We start from the raw sequence: 21,881 nt of genomic DNA on the forward strand, positions 1-21,881 counted from the left end.
GATATTTTAAACTGATTTCCTTGTATGTTAAAATGTGATCAGCACCATGACCTTGTTAAAAAAATCAATTTTTTAATAAGTGAGCTGGCTGAAAGAAACTTGGAACCTATCAAAAATAGAAGAAAACATCTTCTTTTAGTTTCCCCAAACCACTTTGGACTTTTAATGATCCTAATAATCTCAAATCACTTGTTTAGGAGACTTCAAAACACTATATAATTAAGCTTTTAAAAATACTTGCATCGAGCAACTCCCATGTATTTTGTTTTTGTTATTAGAGATAATATGCAATTGTAAGAAGAGGTTTATTGCAGTTTGGCTATGACACTTGATTTTCAATATCTACAGTACACAGACTTTTCCCTGCATTATTAAAGGGTTCATTTATTTTATGCTGATACTTCCTCCCTCCATATTAACACTTTTTAGAATTGTAGACATTGCTTGGATGTAAAAAGCACAGAAATAACAATCCTTTTAATCTTTCTGTCTGAACTGAAAGATAAATATAATTGTGAAGTCAGGTTTATCTCCGTAATATGCACCCAGCTGCAACTTCTGTTTTTTTTTTCCCTTGAACTTGAATGGAAAAATATAAAATACACTGTCAAGAACGGAATGAGCCATCATTCCAAAATTCAGGATCATGACCTGTTGATGTCTCCAAATCTCCCCATCACAGTAAAATCTTGGTATGTGGAAATCATTAAGAAATTTTGTGTCTCGGTGACTAAATTTAAGTTGTATATTGGTATGCTAAAGAGCGTTCTTGGTGTGTACTCTTTCTCTCAACCAAGATGGAAAAGTGTTCATTATTCTTTTCTTTCTGATCAGTATCTTTTTAAAAAATAAAGATAAAATCTCCCTCAAAGATCAAACTCAATTCCTGATAACTTCCTGGAAGTGGAATTACAGAATGGGAAGTTTAAGATGGACTTGGAGATCATTTAATCCAGGGTTGTCAAACTTGTGGGCCGCAGGCTGGATGTGTCATACGCTGGCCATGCCCACGCCCAGTTTAGCAAAAGGAAAAAGTCATGATACATCATGTGATGCCATGACAACACAAATTTGACACCCCTGATTTAATGATAACAGGTAACAGATAATCAGAGTTGGAAGGGACCTTGTAGGTCATCTAGTCCATTCCCCCGTCCAAGCGGGAGACCCTACACCATTTCTGAGAAATGGCAGTCCAATCTCTTCTTGAAAATCTCAAGTGATGGTACTCCCACAACTTCCGAGGGCAAGGTGTTCCATAATGACTCATTGTTCAGTTCAGAAATCTAATCCCTATCAGAAGGAAATTCTGTTTCTTTTTAAATAAAACAGCTGTCCAATCTTTTCTTAAAATGGCTGTCCAATATTGCCAATAAAGTGAGACCAACACTTCCCAAGGTCATTTTGCTTCTTTGTGAAATAGCTCGAACTGCTAAGAATTTTTTCCTCGTGTTCAATTGAAATCTGCTTACTTTCTGCCTATTCTTCCTTGTCTTCTCTTGTGGAACGAATCTCCTTAGTTATTACACTCATGTCCCATTTCCTTTATATCTTTCTTTTAACTCTTAAGTCAAAAGATCCTGGGGTATAAAGAGTTGTTTTTTTCTCACCGGTACAGATGGTGATTGTACTTCTAGGGTTTTATTTTTCAGAAATCCCCAATTCCTCTTTGCTCTCTTTGACCTGAGGATTTCTTCTGAGACCCTAACATTTCTCTAGTTCAAGTTGGCTGTTTTGAAATCTAATGTACATTTTTGTAGAATCCTGAACTTCAAGATAATGGGGTTACTTCATCCTAAAATTATCACTACTCAACCCTTCATTAGTTAGAATCCAATCTAGGAGGGTCAATCCATTGTCTATTTCAGTTGTTCAGGAACAATACAAAAGTGGTTTGTCCTTGCTTTTGATTTGCCAGTCTAGTGTACAGTTCTTGAATTTAAAGCATGAGAACATCTCTCCCTAAAATTTTGCTTTGATTAGTATTGGTTGACTGGTTTACCTCACATTCATCAAGCTTATCAAACTTTGAAAAAATGATAAAGGCAATTCAAATGTATGTTGAATGAGAGGATTTTTTTATTATGCTTAGTGGACATGTAAAAAAAAAACTTTAAAAATGTACTTTCAAATATGTACATTTACTCAGAAGATTTTAAACATTAACAAACAGCTGAAGCCAGAGATGATTCTTTTGAGATTAACAAAAAGTTATAAAAAAACTTGTGGAACTATATATGAAAACAGAAGCAAGACTTTTACATACACAACAGTGAAAAAATCTGACATTGCCCACAAAGGAAAAGTAATGATGAAAATGAACTTGCTCATATGGCTAAGTTCAAAAACCTTGATTAGAGAAAAGACACTGATTAATTCTGATTGGAAACCCTTTTGGACTTTTGGCAGGGTCCAAAAGAGTTTCCAATCAGAACAGAGATCAGAACAGAAAAACAGAACAGAAAAAAAATGAAGTTATGCTATATGGGTTTGATGATCCAAAAATAAATAAATAGATAGAAAAATATGTTACGTTGCAACCATAGAGGTCATTTTAAATTTATAATTACTGTAGAAGAAAAATCAGAATCACTTCTTTATATTTCTTTCCCTTTTTTTCTACACTTTCAGCTTCATTATTTCTTTACTTTTTCTTTTTTTCTCATCTTATTAGTATCAGTTTTAAAATGCAATAAAGTTAACATAAAAAAGTTTCAACTGGAAAAATTATTGAAAAAGATTGTTTTTTGCCTAGTTACAAACAAACTGCAAGTTTTGTCTTTAAGACTTTTCAAGAAGCAAAATTAATGATTGATATGCACAACTTCAACACAGAATAAAGGAAAGTCTCATATTCTCTGTTCAGCTTATTTCATTCAAGACAAAATTAATGTTATTAAAATTTACCTACATAAGCTATGCTCAGGATCATTATTTCTATTAAGCAAGCATAAATATTGATTTTTATGTGTGAAAGGGATATAAACGGACACAGAAGCAATATGCATTATGTCAATAACCCATTTTATTTGTGGTAGCTCACATATCTCATTCATACTAGTTTATGAAATACAAGGTAGATATAAGATAGGTGCTATTATTTTGGCTCACTTATTCCTTTTTAGACTTTCAACTAGTCAAGAAATGCCATCCCAATACAGCTCTGGTAAGAAATTTTGGGCAATGTTTGAAGAGGGTATTTATCATCAGTTAAGATTATACGAGCACTGTAACTCTCCCAGTTTCAACCTAATCACTGACATTAGAATGAAAATAAATAAATTGGAATTCTGTGCCTTTATCTAAGGATTTGCACAGAATTACTTAACTACCAGTAATTTTTTGAAGGCTGAACTGATAGGAACTGAATTTTCTGATGGAGCACTAACGATTGTTGACAGGAATTGTTACTATCAGTCAGAATAGATCTCTTCAGAGACCCCATTTGGCTAAATTAGACATTGCAGTAAGTAAAACTAACCAGGATCATTCACATATTGCATGACTTAACTCACCTTCCAATTCTTCTTGGTCGCCCTTGTTTTACCAATAATTTCCATTACCCTTATTTCATCAATAGCACAAGTAAAAATATTCTGTAATTTCTCAGTTCCCCCACCCATTGAAAAATATGCCACTTTCCAATCCTCTACAAGCACAAATCTTAGATATTTTTTCTAAAATAGTAATTGAACATTTGATTTAAACATTGGGTAGTTATCAGAGATTTATGATTACCTGACTTTCATATTCCCAAATATTTGCCAGATGTATTTACTGGACAAGCATTTGAACAGGCATTAAATCATTTTAGTAGATAGAATCGCAATATATTAGTCACTTGGCTACTTTTTGAGCACAACACAATTTTTTGCTCCAAAATCATAAGCTCTTGCAATTTCAAGGTAAGGGCTTGCAAAACTATATTTCATATGAAAATCGAATTCTGTTCCATGGTATTCCCCGATATCCAGAGTTGAAAGAAGCAAATGAATGGTCAAATTGTACATGACCAATTTACTTTTAGTATAACTTATTTCAGTCATGAATGCACTTCAAATAATGTACTGTTTCTCAATTCTACTTTAAATTACAAGCTAAATATTTGAATCATTAATTACCTCGAAAATGCAGCTACATTTTCAGCTAATGTTTGTTGATCATCAGCCCCAGACTTATAGTAATCGTACACAGATTTTTGAAGAAATTTCTTAGCATATTCTTCGAAATCAGCAATGCAAATTGGTCTCTCAGACATGATGTAGCTTACTTTGTTTTGTCTTTAAATAATTTAGTTCTGGTAGTTTTCAACTTGTTAATCATTAAACTAAAGCAAAGTTCAGAAAACCTTTTTTTAAGTAACCCAAATAAAATGGACATTTCTGGAACTATTCTTTTGGACTTTGACATTCACAAAATTAAGATGTCTCCACTGTGTATCAGAGAAGAAAATACGGAACAAAGCAATATATCAACAGTATATAGTGAATATTCAATAGTGGCACTTTCCACAATTAGAAAGACAAATCACAATAGCCCACCCCAATCTCATGCCATCTCTTTACTCGTGTAATTTGTCTATGATTCTATCTAGAACTTCATTTTTTAAAAAGGAAAAAACAGTAACAAAGGAAATTATATTCCAGATTCTTTAATATATAAATTAATACACAATGGTTCTATAGCTGAACTACCACTAAAATGTCTTCTATAGTGTATTCCAATGTAAAAACATAAAGACACATAATTACATAAGCGTTTATCTCTCCGTATCCATCCACTTCCCCTTACAGCTAATGCACTCAATCAGATGACCCAGAGGTGCTACAGATTAGAGTTGGAAATATTATCAATCAGCTAGTGGAGAGGAATGGTGGCAACCCAGAGAAGCTTGAATTCTGAGATTCGGGACTTCTGGTTGGTATGGGTAAGTCCCAAGAAGCAAAATTGGCCAAGTAGTAGAGGTGGAGTTTGGCTTTTATCCTCATCTGCAAAACAGCCTGTCATTCTGGACAGAGGCCATTTTGTCTTTTACAAATGGCGGTGGCTGCAGACGAAAGTATCCACTTGTGTCACTTTTCAGCAGGATGTGCCCAAGGATTCTTCTGCAACAGCACTGAAGGACTTGGAATGAGAACTGAAAGGAGTTTCAATCAGTATTCGGAGCCAGCTGATGAGATCACCTAGATTTCATCTGGCTGTTATGTGGAAGAGGGGCTATAACTTTCTGGGTTGGTCCAGCCAGTGCGGTGAGTGCCTATTTTGCCCCTCATAACCTCCCCCCCCATGAGAGTGGGGGAGGGGATTTGGGAGTGTGGTATGGATGTGTGGTGGGAATGCAGCTGACTGACAGATCACTGCATGTTAGATCAGAAGCAATTCACAGGAACTGGCTACCCAAAGAGGGAGAAAGATTGCTAATTTAGGCCTGGATGGAGGCCTTTATTAATGGGTTGGGATGGTACAGGTCAGGGAGATTTGGCCTTAGACAAGAGATAGGGCAAAGCTGGCTGGTCCTGGGGAAGATATTTCAATGTCTCCAGTTGATTCCAAGGTTATTTCCTTAGGCCTGGTTAGCAGACCTTGGTTTCTAACTACTGCTATTAAATGCCAGGTTGACCAATAATTAAGCCTCTCTTGTTCTTGACTTCATGTGTATAAGAGGGCTGACTTGGCATGTATAACCAAGACCAGGTTGGGTGTCCCTATTAAATCAGTCAGCCGTGAGGGCTGAATGGACCCTATTTGGTTCCAAAGGAAATTCGGGATTAATCCTGAGACTCTGGTACATGATGATTAAGGTCTCAGTCAGTGCCCGGAAAACCTCCTGGCTTTCAGAGGATTTCTGGAAACTGAAGCAACAGTTGAGATAGAGTATCAGGGAAGGAAGATGAGGGATGAATGTGATTATAAACGCTAAACACCTTAAATAAACAAACATTAAGTGAACACAGAAATATATAATAAATACAGTTTATAGTTAATAAAGCAGCATGTTAATATAAATGTTTTACATAGAATTCATGTCAAATTAAACTAAAAACTGAGTAAGTTTCATTTAAAGTAACAATTAGAGACATAAATGGTAATGTTGCTTTTTAAAATTTGATGAAAAATAGCAACGTCTGGGCAAAGAAGTTTACTTGCCAAATATTAACTCTTTTAAGAATCTTCAAATGAATTTGTTTACTCTACTTGCTGCTTTTAAAAGATAAGCATCTATACATTCAAACTTATGAACAGAGGTTATAGTGACCACTGTTTCAAAATCATTTCACGTTTTTCTGTATTAACCCCACCCCACCCCAAATTTAATAAATTCTTTTGGAATGCTTTGCAATCATCTTTATTATAAGCTTAAACTTAAAGCAGTGGTTTATATATACACGTAAACATCAAGACATCAACTCTCTAAGCAAGAATAAACTGAACTGAAATCTTATGAACTAAATTCTTATACTTTACCTTGTAAAAAAATGGAAGACAAATAAGGAAGACTGTGAAAAATATACCGAGAACTGTCATACTGAGCACAGGGCATTTAACTCTGAATTTTTTACTCAACCTGAATCTTTTACGTTATCAAAAAAACATGCTTGGTCATATTAGTAAAGTTCAGAAGTTTAAGAATCAGATCAAATAACTAGCTAACAACTTATCTTTTTGATGCTTTTAACAGCACAAAAAAAAAATGCTAGCAATGCAGATGCTGCACTATCAGTTTCTTTAACTGTGCTACATTAAGATTCTCAAACATGTATTTTTTTAATGTAGTCACAGCAGGCTAATTATGTACATTTAAACATTTATTTGCTTCGAAATGCTTCCCCCACCCGGAGCACTTAAATCTATTTGCCTTATATTCTGTAATATTAACAAAGTGCAATGGATAATTTTAAACTTTTTAAACTTGTTTAAAAAGGTCTTTTACTAAGCAAATTGTACAGATGTTAGGACTCATTTTAGTGCAATAAAAGGTTAACAAAAATTTGAAAATAATATTCTAATCAACAGAGGACACAACTGACAAATATTATGACAGCATGCACATAAAGCAAATATAGTGCTTTATTTTTACTACTCTCGTCTCAGCCTATCATTTCTTAGGCTTAAAAAATCTCTCAACCTAAAAGTTGAATAGCATGTTCAACAATGATCCTGACATTCATTTTAATTTGCTGGATACCTCTGAAAATAATTGTCTCTAAACACAAAGGGGAGTAACACTATTCTGAGTTGCTTCTTTGATAAACTTAATTCATCATAATGCATTCAACACTTACATAACCTTACAAGGGAATACTGATACTTATATGATTACTTCACATATCTATACTATACAGAACTTTGACAAGTATGGGACGGAATAAATACTCTGATTATTGAGGACAAATTAAAAATCAATTTATGCATCCAGACATTCTGTTTGCATTAAGAAATTTGCAATATTTTTTCAGGTGTCTCCTGGATTGAGTTGAATTGTAATGCATAAAAGAATCTATGTTATATTAAAGCAGTATTGAGTAAATACAACAATTCAGATCCTGAGGTATTGACTTGACAGATTAATATTGGGACAATGGATATGAAACTGATTGTTGTACGAAAGCCACATCCATATTTAAAAACCCTTTCCTGTCTTTCAAGAAAGGATGCTGAAAGTAAAACCTTGCAGCTTGTAAACTATATTGTAAACATAGTTCTTGTTATACTATGATCTCCCCTGAAGCACACATCATAGCTCTGAAGCCTGTAGGAAATACCTTACGTAACTAGAGCCAAAGACCTCTGTGAGCTATGAAGAGTTATCTGTTCAAGCACATAAAACAGTAAAACCTTATCACTGTCTTAAGCTGCCTTCAGTCCTCTAGATTTTTGTCTTCAACTGTACATTTTGGAATTAACTTGTACCAGCAAGCCTCAAAAAAACTTTCCTTGTTTTATACTTAATTCTGCAACACAGACAATTTGCAGTTATATAGAATGACCACTTCATAGAGTTTATGGTATGGCTGATGCAATAAAACCTCTTACCTATCCCTGAACTCAACATGGTTGCTTGATTGTCATGTCTCTGATTTCAACATTAGTCATATTTTACATTCAAAATATTGACCTTAAAAATAAAAACAGATGCTTTCTGGCAGTCAGCCTATGTTTAGCTGCAACAGCTTATAAGTCAAATATTTGGCTTCAGCTGCGAAATGAAGGTCCCAATCTTCTTTGGTCCACTTAAAAGTATATTCTCAATTACTTTCACTATAGTTCAGGCTCCATCGGATTTTTACGTTGTCTTAAGGAGGTCTCCTCTAACTTGTCAGACTCGAAAGGCTCCGAATCATTTTCTCCCTCACATCCTTCAACTGCGGAGTCATCTGAGGAATTGGGTTGAGACTCCTCTTCTCCCTCTTCTTCGTTTTCTCCAACAGACAAACCTTCTTCTGGCATTTTGCCCCCTGCTGAAAGCTCCAACAATTGCTGTTGATCTTCTGTTTTATTCTCATCAGAATCTACGGAATCTGAGGTAAAAGAATGGAGGAAAGAAGAGATAGGCTTTTGTACAAACAGAATATTTTGTTAAGCTACAAAGGGCCAGCTTTCAGAACTAACCCTTGTGAATTCATTTCCCTGAGCTTCTTTACCTCTGTGTTGAATTACTTACAGACTATAATGTTTGGATATACACAAGTCAGGCCAAAACAATTTCATTATGATTCAGCATGAAGTTTGAATCCAGTGATAAGGTTATTTATCAGAGTTGAAATTAAGGGAATACTCAAAACAGGTTATTATTCAGAGTGGCGTATTGCCATACTATTTGAAAATGTGTTCTACCTCCATGTAAACACACTGGACTATTGCAAAGCACTCTTTAGGGGGCTGCCCTTGTTGGTAAGCTGCAGGTGATCCAGAATGTAGTAGCATGAGCACTAGTTGGTGCATCTTGGTATGCCCATGCAACACCACTGCTGAATGAGCTGCCTTGGCCCTCGGCTCCTAGTAGGCTTCCAGGTGCAATTCAAGGTACTGGCTTCCACCTTAAAGGCTTACATTGCATGGGGCCAGATGACTTGTGGTACAGTCTATTCTTAATGGTTTCCACCCTCCTACTAAACTGACATGGTAGGCGTTGTGTGGTGGGAACTTGGAAGCATGTCTTCTCTGTCATGGTGTCTGTCCTATGGAACAGCCTCCTGTTAGAGACATAGGTGGTCCTGGTCCTGTTGACTTGCAGGAAAACCGTGAAGACTTGGCTTTACCTCCAGGGCACTGGGCCAAGATGTTGATGGACCTGGCACTACTATATGAATGCAATTTTTTTTCAGGACCTCAGCATAGTTTATTGTTTGTTTTAAGGGGACACTTTCAGTATAATATATTTTTATTCTGTTTGCTATCGAGTTCATTCCGGGAAACTATATACAAACATTATAAGCACCAGCATTGCTCTTCATTATATGTACATACCAAAGCTTTCTTCTTTGGACTTAGCTGGACACATGCAATCTATAAGCAAAACAAGTATCTGAAAGAAAGAAAGAAAGAAAAAAAGTACTGTAAAACTAACCTAGAGAATTTCAGATATGGTCAAATAGGCCCAACACTATTGATATCTGAGTGGCTTGTAATTATGTTGCACTTAAATGCAAAATATCCATGTTTTTCTGCCAATGAAAGTCATGAGCTGTGCTAAAGAAAGCCATAGATCAAAGTTCTCTCTAAATGTTTATTTTTACAATCTTCAGTTATTTCTAAACCACATAAATCAGAACTTTTCAGAATCCTTGACAAGGTCCTGATGCAGTGCTCTAACAGTATATAGAAGTTCTAGAGTATAATTTCTCTAATGATATTTTTGTTTTGTGTTTTAATGTACAACTTTAGTGTACAACTATAGCAAAATACACCAATAATTATATAATACAAAAGAAGGTACATATACTATACCAATCAAAATAAAACAAACTTAAAAGATAAAATCCAAAAATCCATTTGATATCAGTATATCTAAGCCTCAATGTCTGCTTATACTTAAAACCACAGAAACATGCTGCGCCATCTTTTCGCTTTTGGAACATAAGGACATTTCAAAAACAGATTAAGTAATTTATAATAAATCTATTCCTTGATATCAAAAAGATAAAGTTTCCTTCAGTTTATATAAAATTATCCTCTTTGCTATATTCCAAGTTTAATGAGCGAAAATTCATCATAAAATTAAAAATTAAACATTACACCTTTGACAGTAATATTTCTTTTCAAAATTTATTAATGTATGAAATACTAATTTCTCTTGAGTTTTATAATTCATAGACCAGGATCACTTAGTTGATAAAAAAGTAAAGCTCAAGAGAATATAGACCAGGAGTTTGAGAGATAATTGTCTACCATTCTCATGAGATCAAGAGCACCAGAAACAATACAGGTTTTTGATTACTATTTTCCCTGACAGCATAGAAAGTTTTGACCTACCATTAATTTTTCCACAATTCCCCAATATAGTAGGAATACCAATATCTTCTTGATCTATAATTAACTCTTCAGATGATACCATTTACTGTGCATGTTATCAATACATTATTCCCATTTTTTTACACCTTGGTTTAAGAGTATAAAACTATTTTCTTACCAAAGCCAAGATAAGACCAATCAGAAGGGTGGCTAATATGAAGATGGCATAAGAAACCCAAATATGAATCCCAAGAGTGCCAGTAAAATAGTTGTGGATTTGCTGCAACAGAAACATAATTTGAATTGAAACTGCCGTTCCATTATCTATCAGTTATTGTTTGGAATGACAATATATCTTCAAATCTTCACACACTCTCAAAATGTAATTTCAGAAGCATACAGTTTTGTTTCATTTTGACTTTAAGAGGTTTGAATCAATTTCACATAAATCATTTACAAAATCAACATCCTTTATAAAACTATCATTGGCTATATCTTCTGTGGGTATTAAGTAGTGCCAGCTGGGATGTATACCTACGCTCAGCATTTGAGGTGGGGTTTTTTTTAAAACAGAATACCATGGTTTTTAATTTTTTTTAACATTAATTTTCAGATGAGGTACACCCCACAAGTTTTAACTTACTAATAACTGTTGAATTCAATTTATTGAACAAAACATTTTCACGTCTACTCTAATTTCTCACAAGACACACTTCACACTCACCGATACAGAATGAGATTACTCTGATTTTAAAGCTTAGGTAACTACAGAAAAACATAGGATCTGTGCATACATAAAATCAATGGATATTTTGAGCCTATTCAGAGAAGTCTTGCTGTGCTTGTTTGTTGTTCTCATTAACATTCCAACTGTTGGATTCCCAGGCTTATAAGTAGCATTAATATTAGGACTTCTATTTCTGAATACAATTGATACCATTGTCTAAATAAGTACAGGTAAACAGCAACTGTGTATTTTGTTCTGTATGTTTTAGACCAGGGCTCCCCAATCCTTGGTCCATGGCATGCCAACAACAGGGCTGCACAAACAAGTGAAGCCCAATCCACAGGATGCAGGCAGCATGCAAAACCTTGTTCCCTCTGGTCCGCGGAAAAAATTGTATCTATGGAATTGATTCCTGGTGCCCAAAAGATTGGGGCAGTCACTCTTTTAAACTCCTAATAATCCTAATAACTTCTGCCAGCAGCTCGATTCTCACTAGTTCAACGTTGGCTCAGCCTTCCATCCTTCCAAGGTTGGTAAAATGAGGACCCAGATTGTTGGGGGCAATAGGCTGTCTCTGTAAATCTCCTACAGAAGCTGTAAAGCACTGTGAAGCAGTATGTAAGTCTGAGTGCTATTGCTATTAATACCTTCTAAATCAGGGGTGTCAAACTTGCAGGCCGCGGGTTGGATGCATGATGTGCTGGCTTTGCCCCCGCCTGGTTTAGTGATGGGGGAAAAAAGTCCCGATATGCCATGTGACATCATGACGACGCGAGTTTGACACCCCTGTTCTAAGTGGAAATTTATGAATTATATAATTAATTTAAAACACTGTATTGAAGAATTCATAAATCTGTTGGAGCTTTTACCCATATGGCAGAATATGGAGTGTTGATATGCAACCATGTTGAAATCTTGCACCCCATCATAAAACTTACAAAATTTCAATTATTTATCACGATTTGGACCAAAGTTTTAATAGTTTGATCTATATACTTTCCATACTGTATAAAGAAACGTAAGCTGTATGATTATTGAGAAACATGACAGACCTTTAAAAACCAAGCTCAGGTATAAAGTTTTTCTGTATTACTAAAGATACATATTGCTTACTTACTCTGATCCATCCAGACAAATGGAAGAGTCCTGCCATTCCATACATCCTAATAAGAATCAATATAAACACGATCACTAAAAATAATTAAAGATTGAAAAAGCGTGTTCCCATTTGTTCTGGGATTACTATTCTATTATTTTTCATTGTTCTTATTGTTATTTGATCAAAAGAGATATAATAATTTAACTATGGAAATAAAAGAAAGTATGGTGTTTCTCTAACCAACCTTTAAAATAGTTACAGAATGAATTAGTAAAACAAAATTATCAGATTTTTATCACACTGTTTCATCTACATTTATACAGAAATGATCATAATGAAAACACTTCACACAAGATATAATAGCAATCTTCACTAACCTGTACTCTATAGGTACCTTCTAAATACTTATATTCCATATGTCATCACCACAACCAATGACTACCTGCTGTGATTTTTATTCCCTAAAAACATGGACCTACAGCTCAAAATTAAATGCAAAGTAAATACCTTCCTATAATCCTGAAAGCACTGGACAATCTCTACCAGTAGATGGCAGAGCAGAATGAAACATAAACTACCGCAATAAGTCACCCTGAAAGTTAAAAAGTGCAAACAATGTTCAACTGGGAATTGCTATTTTCAGCTAAGGCTGCATTTAACCTAGGATGAAATTCCAATCTGGGACACAATATTGCATTATAATTACATTAGAGATGTGGGAGACTTCCATCCTGCCACAGGTTCTACACTTTCCCATTTTCTCTCCAGGATATAACTCTCTAGATCCTCCAATGTCTTCGAGCCACGGTATCTGCGAAAAACTCCATCCTTTGCACTGAAAACAGATTAAAGTATAGTTACACTACTGAATCTAAAACCTTGTTACTCTCCAGTGTACCAGAGCAGCACTCATACAAATTAACAACTTTTACAGACAACCGGATCCTTTTTATACTATTTTTCTCTACATCCTTAAAAGTATTATTCCACTTGGGGAATTGGAAAGCGGGAGGGGGGGAAGAGATGAAAATAAGCAAGAGAAAAAAGTAATAAGGAGATGTATTCAGGAAAAAAACAAAAAAAAGTTCCTTTTATTCTTATTACATACAACTCAATCACCTAATTACTTGTTTTAGGTAGCTATCATAGCACGTTTCCTCTGGGCCAAAAATCTAACTTGTATTTTCCAAAGGATACTGGGGTATATACACCCAGGAAGAACCTTAATTTACTATCTTGCCCATTTTTTAATAATTAATCAAAATAATCTGATTAAAAAAACCCACTGCACCCGATTGAAGGGAGAGATATTGCAGAAATGCACAGTGAATTTCATTGTGGTTTGTTTATGACAAGTTACTGGTGCCTTAGATTCAGGGATGGGATCCGACCGGTATAACTACCGGTTCTGTTGCTCTGCATCACGCGCACATGCGCGAGTCGCGCGAGTGCAATTTACGACTTGAGCTGCCCAGACAGCTGAGCGTGCGGGTGCACAGCAGTTGGAAAAGCCCCTTTTTCCTGCTTTTTCAACCACAAGCTGTGTCGCGCAAAGCAGCTGAGGTTGAAAAAGCAGGAAATAAAGGTCAGGTAAGAGCCCAGGCGGGTGGGCAGGCAAAAACATCAGCAGACATAGAACCGATTCTATGTCTGCTGCTCTTCAGAACGACCGGTTCTACAGAGGTGGACAGAACTGGTAGAATCCCACCCCTGCTTACATTACTACTCATTTTCCAGTCACAGCAGGCTCGCATTATCCATTTTACGAAGGACAGCAGGAAGCTCCCTGTTTAGATCATAATTTTCTTCTGAAACTAAAACATCTTGCTTTCTACTGTGGCTAATCCTACTTATTTTTCCATAAACATCATGTGTCCAAAATGCCATCTATGAAAAACTTCATCATTTCCTATTAGTGTCTCTATCCATTTGACTTTTTAAATTGCAAAAATATCTGAACTTTTTTAAAAATGGGAAGCTGGCAGACTCCAAAGTATTAGTCTCTAGCATTAGTCTCTAGAATGCAGTTGGATATTAAATGGCCTGTATAAACGTTGTTATAGAAGTAGCAGTCTGGTCACAACATATTTTGTAATTGCTTAGATCTGCCAAAAAAGCTATTATATTCAACTATTTTTTTCTCCAAATCTTACATGTTCCCAACACTCCGCTCATCAAACTAAAAAGATCTCTGCAATAAGATTTTTTTAAAGTTTGCATTGCTTTCCAATGTAATTGGCATATATGGGTGCTTTTTCCTTAGCTTCATCACATATTTTACTCTGCCACACAAACAAAAGGAAACATTTTCAATTGCAATTGTAAATAGCAACTGTTTTCAGAGTAATTAAAATACATACTTACTGGTAAATAGTGGGAAGAGTAGTGACTAAGAAATGGCCACTTACACCTGAGGAGAATAGATACTTGTTTTAAATAGCACATCTTGCTTCCTACACATAATCATCATCTGACAAACACTTTACAATTAAGAGCTCATTTTCATATTCTACACATTTTGTGGGAGTTGGCAACTTACAGTCCCATGGCTTCGCATAAATAACAAGAACTCATTTGGTCTACTTTGGATCCCCTTAACCAATACTGGTAAAAATGTAAATTATAATTAAAGAGGTCAGGCACTGAACGGAAACAAGGGAAAGAGAAAGGAATCCCAAGTATTAACAGAATAGAATTTTCCTAGTACATTTCAGAAATATTCAAGGGCAATTTTAAAATATCCATGAGAAAACTTTGGCCAAGCACACAAGCTGTTAGTTCACAGATAGTCCAGAAGCATCTTGGAAAAAGAATACATTTTCTGACTTAAGTCACACCAAATAAAACCTTTTTTTACTGGTACCAGGGATTCCTTCCTCTCAAAAATTGTTTTGAAATGGGTAATGCATAAATTAGCATAAACCCTACAATAGGGTTAATATCATTTTAAAAAAGGTTCCAGAGTAAGGCCAAAGCAGGCCATTGCTCCTGAAGAAACGGAACACTAAAAGCTGAAATCCTTGGCTGGATGTGGGATCCAACTGGAAAAAAAAATCACTCTATAGAGAAAGGAGAGCTCTCGAAATAATCCACATGGACTCTGTACAACTGCTCCTCATGAGTAGATGGCAGGAACCAGTATTTTTGAGGTCTGCTTATAAGCTGAGTGACTAGAAGCTAACGATTACAACTACACTCACAGTTGTAATATAAGGTTTAAGGACTCAAAATTCAACCATTCCCTGCTTCTTAATCACCTTGGAATTGATTTTTAAATTCTTTTTTTACATTACAAACCTCTGGAACACCAAGTTTTTATGGACTTCACTGGGTGAGTTTCTTCTATTTATTACAAAAGAAGTTATAAGTACGTTTAGAGATTTAAAAAAAATCATTGAGACCATGCCGAAAATGGTGCTTGCTTCCAAGATGGAGCCACATAGCCTAGGAATGCTGAGGGGCAGAGCGGCCTGGTCTTCCTTTCCCAATGTGAGCTCAAGCTCTACATATCAACAAAAGATAAGTAGGAAAAAATGATAAAAGATGGGGAGGAGGGTATGGGACACAGTGGGGCAGGGAGCAGGCCAAAGGCCTATGGGAAATCAAGGTTAACCCTCACAATGGTGAGTGTCACTTAATGGTGAGAGGCATTGGGATGTCTAGGCTAGGCAGGCCTAAGCCTGCACTAGGCCTCCCCGATCATCGCTCACCTGAACTATCCCATGCTCCGTTTAATGGGAGAGCAGGGTTAAGGGCCGTTAAGTGAGGCAATCTTGTGGACGCCTCAATTAATGAGGTCATGACTTGCAACCATAATGATTGGGCTCCATTACGGCAAGTCCAGGGCTATCTTACACAATAGTGCTAATTTCCAAAGCAGCTTTAGCCACTATGTCATCATCCAGATTCACTGGACTATGAGTGCTGACCACAGTGATCATATCAGACATTTATCAGAGTTCAGGGAAAACTAATCTAAATTTGGGCTAATAACATTAAGACTTAATATCCTGTTTCCATTTTTTAAAGCAATTAAATTGCTCACATAAAAAAAGCAATTAAATTACTTGCATTGATTTTTGTTTGTATGATTATTCATTACTTACCTGGTTCTTGAGTGACATCAACCTTGCCCACACTGAGTTCAAGTTCCTTGCTGTTTCTTGCAAAAGCTTCCCACGCCAATTCCATTTGCTGACAGACAGGACACCAAGGAGCATAGCTAAGGAAAGTGACAGTACAATATAAGCATGAGCTGACTTCATTATTTGCTGGTGATTTCCAATTTATCAAAATCTATAGGCTTTTGACAGCAGTTAACAGAAAAAAGACAAGGGCAAAACATTTTGAATTCAGTATCTTGCTTTGAGTTCCAAACAGGCTGTTCTGGTTGTACTAGAACTTTTCTACGTATTTCTAAGAAATCTGAGCACAAAACATACCTTTTATGATCTTGGAACACTTTTAAGTTCAGAGAAAGTTGGAACAATAGTTTCAAATTTACAAGATATTTTCAACTCCTAATGTTTTTCAATGCAAGGATTCTGCAATGCAGCCTGGATTTGATCTTTTTCTACCATAATACTGCACCAAAAAGCAAATATTACACTTCCACAATCATTCTATTCTCCAATTTCACCCAAAAGATATGCCAAACAATATTAATTTTTTCCACATTCAATCAATGTCAAAAATCCAACTGGCTCAATTTCACAGATCATTGACACAGTAGTGGCTAATGTAAAAAACAATAAAAAATGTGTCCAACCTCTACAATAGGTTAATCCAGGGCATACACTGCTATAGGCCAAATTATATACAGGCAGTTCTTGACTTACAACCACTATTGGGACTGAACTTTCATTGCTAAGCTCATCATGGCCATTAAATGAATTTGGCTTCCCCTATTGAGTTTGCTTCTTGGAACCTTCCTCCCGAAGGTCATGAATGACGATCATGTGACCATGGGTTGCTGTGATAGTCATAGGTGCAAAAACTGGTTACAATTTACTTTTTTCAATACTGACTTTTAAAAGTTGTTAAGTGAATGTTATTAAGTCAAGAACTACTTGTACGGCATGCAAAATGTTTCAACCTCAAAATGTCTTGAATTGGAAACAAGCTATTTCAACATTACTCAAAATATTCCAACACTTTGTCCAAACAGTTTACAAACTTGGAATATTTTAGGGTGGTCACAACATTTCTAACAAGGCAGTATTGCTGTTTTGAATTCTAACAGGATGTTTGAAATTCTAAACGTTTTGATGTAGAGCTACACCCCGGATCTTATATTTCATTTATCCACTATATGTGATCACCGTATTCAACAGTGATCTTATATAGCCATTTGAAGGAGGTACACTTTCTTACAGGAGACATCTGCAGGCATGCTGACTGAAAAACTCAGTGTACATGAGTAATCCTGAGAGAACAGCTATGCTCTTTAACAGCAAAGTTGAAACACAATTAAAAAAAACCAAACAACTCAACAGCCTCACAACATAACGTCCAAATAATTAGCATAGCAAATACTCTTAAAATTCTTACCAAAAAAACAGTATTTAACACCACCCAGTCTGCTGCAGTCACCTTGCATAATGTAATTTTTCAGGAATAAAGACAAACCTTCTAGGCAGCAAACGTTTTTAATATATTAGCTCATAAAAAAAATATTCTGGCCAAGAAGGGCCCAACAAAGGGGAAAGGATGCTGCAGAAGATGCACACTTACAGTTATTTTGCAAAAAATATACCTGTAGGAAGGAGAACCAGCTTCACAATCGATGCAGTGTTTCTTATGTAAGGATTTTATACTATTGTCTATCAAGCAAGGACATCATGCAATGTTCCAGTCCCAAAACAAGCCATTTAGTGTATTCTGCATTTCACAGAACATCCTGTGACAGAACATTTTGCAAACTGCTTCTGGAGATGTTTAACTGCTACTTTTCTGCTAAAACACATACGGCTTCCTAAATTATAAAGTATATAATGTAATTCTGACAGCTAGTTTTATAATATTTTAGTGGTATCTTCAAGTCCCCAACTCACTTGATTTCCAACATGCTGTAGTTACACAAAAAATGTTATGGCCAGAAGCCATTAAAAAATAAAATCACCTATTCATGATATATTGTAGTACATTCATTAGTTCTATATTTCACTTCACAGATCTATTTCTCATCCATATGATATCCTGAACCAGATCAATGAAACCCTGCAGTATTCTATACATTTGTGTTAAGGGGGAAAAAACCCAGACATAACCAAACTTCATTGCGTGATAATTTAGGATTTCATCCATGTCTAAAAGAGGGCTAAGCTGAGATGAACATACTTCCTCTTTCAATAATATTTCTCTTTTGCTTTATAATCATGGTATTCAAATTGTGAACCAAAGCATCTCTTGGTTTCTTCATTTGTTTGGCAATGGTTCATCAGTGATTTACACTGAGAAGAATCTGATTGTTGTTTGATCAGGGTGTCTTTTACATTATAGATCTAAAGTAAGGGCTATTATTTTATATGCACATCTGACAAAGCATATGTGTGTGCCCAAATAAAAATAACTGTACCAAATATAAAAAGGCTGACAATTGCTACTTTAATAGTCTGTACATTTTTCAAAATGAGTATTCAATATATGAGTGAGTGGGTAGGAAGCAATTTGTTTTCCAACTTGTAAAAGAAGCTATGTCTTGTCTAAGTTCATGGATCTAATATGGAAAATGCCCTTGGCTGTCATTTTATGTTCATGCATGGGCAGCCATTCTGTATTTTCCAAGGAAGTAGAATAGCTGTGGATGATGTACATGCCTGTAGATAGCTATGTATGCACTTGCCTTTTGAAGCAGCCTTGTAAGCCTGGAAATAATACAAGTCTGCTTTAATGATTAAACAGGAAATGCGTTATGCATACTGCTAGTTTTCAAGAAATCCACAGAAAAACAGTTACAAAAAAAGCAACAGAAGTACTAGAATACTATTTTTTACTGTTTTGGAATTACACCCGTATATCACATACTTAATCCAATTTGTGAGTTGTTTTAACAGCAATTCTAACCTACTTCATGTGCAAAATTTGATCATCCTTATCAGAAGTGACTAACAGCTATTCATACACTGTAGACCTAATCCCTTATCCTGAACTGCATGTTTTTTTCTTTCTTTCACTATGTCCTTCCCAAGCATATCTATGACTAATTCATGCAATACACTAGACAATCACTAAATTGGTTTGTGAGTTCAGTTTGTTGTGCGAATTCAGCCACTGCCTTCAAGTATTTTGAAAACTACGCCATTACATTATGCCATAATATTGCTTGTTTGGGCGCAGCACTTTACATATATGTAGCAATTCATTAGCAAGGTTTAGCATGTTGCAGCAGGTGTTGTTTAGCATCAAATACCAAATAATACCTTGCAGTGTGTAGCATAACTATTGCAAGGACACTCAAGTTAAACTTAACCGAACCGAATAAACTACAACCGAACAACCAAACAGTAGGCTGGAATTCTTTGACCTGACTTGAGCAGGCACTGGATTGGGGATAACTGGATTTAATTAAAGCCCATCGAAAAAGACCTAAACCATAAAAGTTTTGTAAAAAAAAAAACCCAAATCTTATCACCTTCATCATTTAATTGCATTAATAAAAAGCCAACTCTCCAAAATTAAGACAGATGAACTAGGTTTATGAAGGGCATCTGACTTAAACACAGGGCAACGCCAATCCTGCTAGAAGGGGGTTCCCCCACGTTTCTGGACCGAAGTAAATGTCCCCAAATAATACAGAATACAGATAATCAGATTTGGAAGGGATCTTGTAGGTCATCTAGTCCAGCCCCTCGCCCAATAAATGTCAAGCCAGGCTATCCGGACTTGCAGCCGTAGTCCTCTACACTGCTTTTGCCTTGCAATGTGTTAGGCAAACTGGCTGGGGATGATGGTGGCTGTAGTCCATCCTCCCACTGGCGTCCTAAGGGAGAGAGAGAGAGCAGGCTGGCAGGGCTCTTCTGCCTGCATTCCCTTTCCAAGTTTGCGCGCGCCCTTCCCGACGCGGCTCAGCTTACTCACAATTCCACCATCCACTGGCCCTGCAGCAGGAGGCTCCAGTTGGACCCGCTCAGCTCCACCACGTGGCTCCCCACCGGCTCCGGCTCCGGCTCCGGCTTCAGGAAGCCGCAACCGTAAGAAGGGACGCCAGGCCGGCAGCTCCCCACAGCATCACCTGCAGCGGACTTATCCTCTCTTTTCTCCAGCGGCTGCAGCAGCGCCTTGGAAAGACGGCCGCCGCCATCTTGAGCAACTAGGAAATTAAACCGCCGCCACCGAGCCGAATTAAGGAAGAGAGAGTGGCGGGACTGCCCGATTGCCACCTTTGTTTCCGGTTCGATGCGACGGCTTTCCACCATGTGCGGGGTAGAAGAAGCGTGGTGGGAATGAGCATCAGGAGCGCATTTCAGCGCAATGCGCGGGGTTTTGGGGTGGACGGGTGTGTGATCGCCTTTGATTTTGGCTGTATGTTAGTAGTGTATGCATACTTCAAAATATAAAACAACTTTCTCAGGGCCAATAATTTTACAAAACTACTGAAATAATTGTGTTTTTTTTAAAGTAATATAAATTGCTGCCAATCTGCCTTCCGTTGAGAATCTGTATGCTACACGAGCCAGAAAGAGGATTGTGAAAATATCTACACACCCTTCATATCCTGTACACAAACAGTTTCAACTTCTATCCTCAAAACGACGCTATAGGGCTCTGCACGTCAGAACAACTAGACACAAGAACAATTCCCCCCCCCTCCATGCGATCACTCTGCTAAACAATTAATTCCCACAACACTGTCAAACTATCTAAAAAGGCAGTATTACCATCATTATTCTCATCTTCCCTATTACCTTATCTCTGAATAGAATAGAATAGAATAGAATAGAATAGAATAGAATAGAATAGAATTCTTTATTGGCCAAGTGTGGTTGGACACACAAGGAATTTGTCTTTGATGCATAAGCTCTCAGTGTACATAAGAAAAAATAAAATACATTCATCAAGAATCATAACACTTAGTGATAATCATGGGTTTACTAATAAGCAGTCAAATCATACTAGAGAACAACTAAACAATATACATTGTAAAGATACAAGGAGCAAAGTTATAGTCATAAGTTGGAAGAGATAGGGAATAGGAAGGATGAGAAGAATAACAGTAATACAATCTTACTAAATAGTTTGACAGTGTTATCTTCTTATGACTATAATTTGGTTGCTTATCACTACTGTTGTATGTACATTGAGAGCTTACGTAGCTTGTGTGTCTAATCACACTTGGCCAATACAGAATTCTAGTTTAGTCTATCCTATTCTGTCCTGTTCTATAAAGCAAGAAACAATTATGACCGATAACATGATACAAATGGGAAGACGCTTGATTAAAATCGGATTGATTTGCTTCTAGGCTCAACCCCATGGATTGATTTATGCAACTGAATTGGTTAAGTAGTAGCTGGATGAATGTTGGGAGAGAAATAGGAAAAGATGACAGGGAAGATCTGCTTGGATTCCTGGAAGTGAAGCCTTCTGCGGTTTCATAGGATT

General features: G+C 36.3%; 2 protein-coding genes across 2 annotated transcripts in view; both read right to left on the reverse strand.

Annotated features, from left to right (window-relative positions):
• Window positions 1-4,329, reverse strand: part of HAO1 (hydroxyacid oxidase 1) — a 40,631-nt gene extending 36,302 nt beyond the window's left edge. The window contains exon 1 of the mRNA XM_026710342.2: window positions 4,122-4,329. Within this exon, the coding sequence (XP_026566127.2) occupies window positions 4,122-4,258 (137 nt within the window). The 5' untranslated portion in view covers window positions 4,259-4,329. The remainder of the gene's footprint in view (window positions 1-4,121) is intronic.
• Window positions 4,330-5,959: 1,630 nt separating this feature from the next.
• TMX4 (thioredoxin related transmembrane protein 4) lies at window positions 5,960-20,708 on the reverse strand. The gene is made up of 8 exons (XM_026710343.2): window positions 20,358-20,708; window positions 16,385-16,500; window positions 14,643-14,688; window positions 12,985-13,113; window positions 12,297-12,342; window positions 10,631-10,732; window positions 9,469-9,526; window positions 5,960-8,519 (listed from the first exon to the last, which is right to left on the reverse strand). Exons 1-8 carry the CDS (start codon window positions 20,693-20,695, stop codon window positions 8,260-8,262), a joined length of 1,095 nt encoding a protein of 364 aa, XP_026566128.2. The 5' UTR covers window positions 20,696-20,708; the 3' UTR covers window positions 5,960-8,259.
• Between the last annotated feature and the right edge of the window lie 1,173 nt (window positions 20,709-21,881).

The sequence above is a fragment of the Pseudonaja textilis genome, chromosome 1 (assembly GCF_049901715.1).
Source record: "Pseudonaja textilis isolate UNSWEBS1 chromosome 1, rPseTex1.2, whole genome shotgun sequence".
Taxonomy (NCBI): domain Eukaryota; kingdom Metazoa; phylum Chordata; class Lepidosauria; order Squamata; family Elapidae; genus Pseudonaja; species Pseudonaja textilis.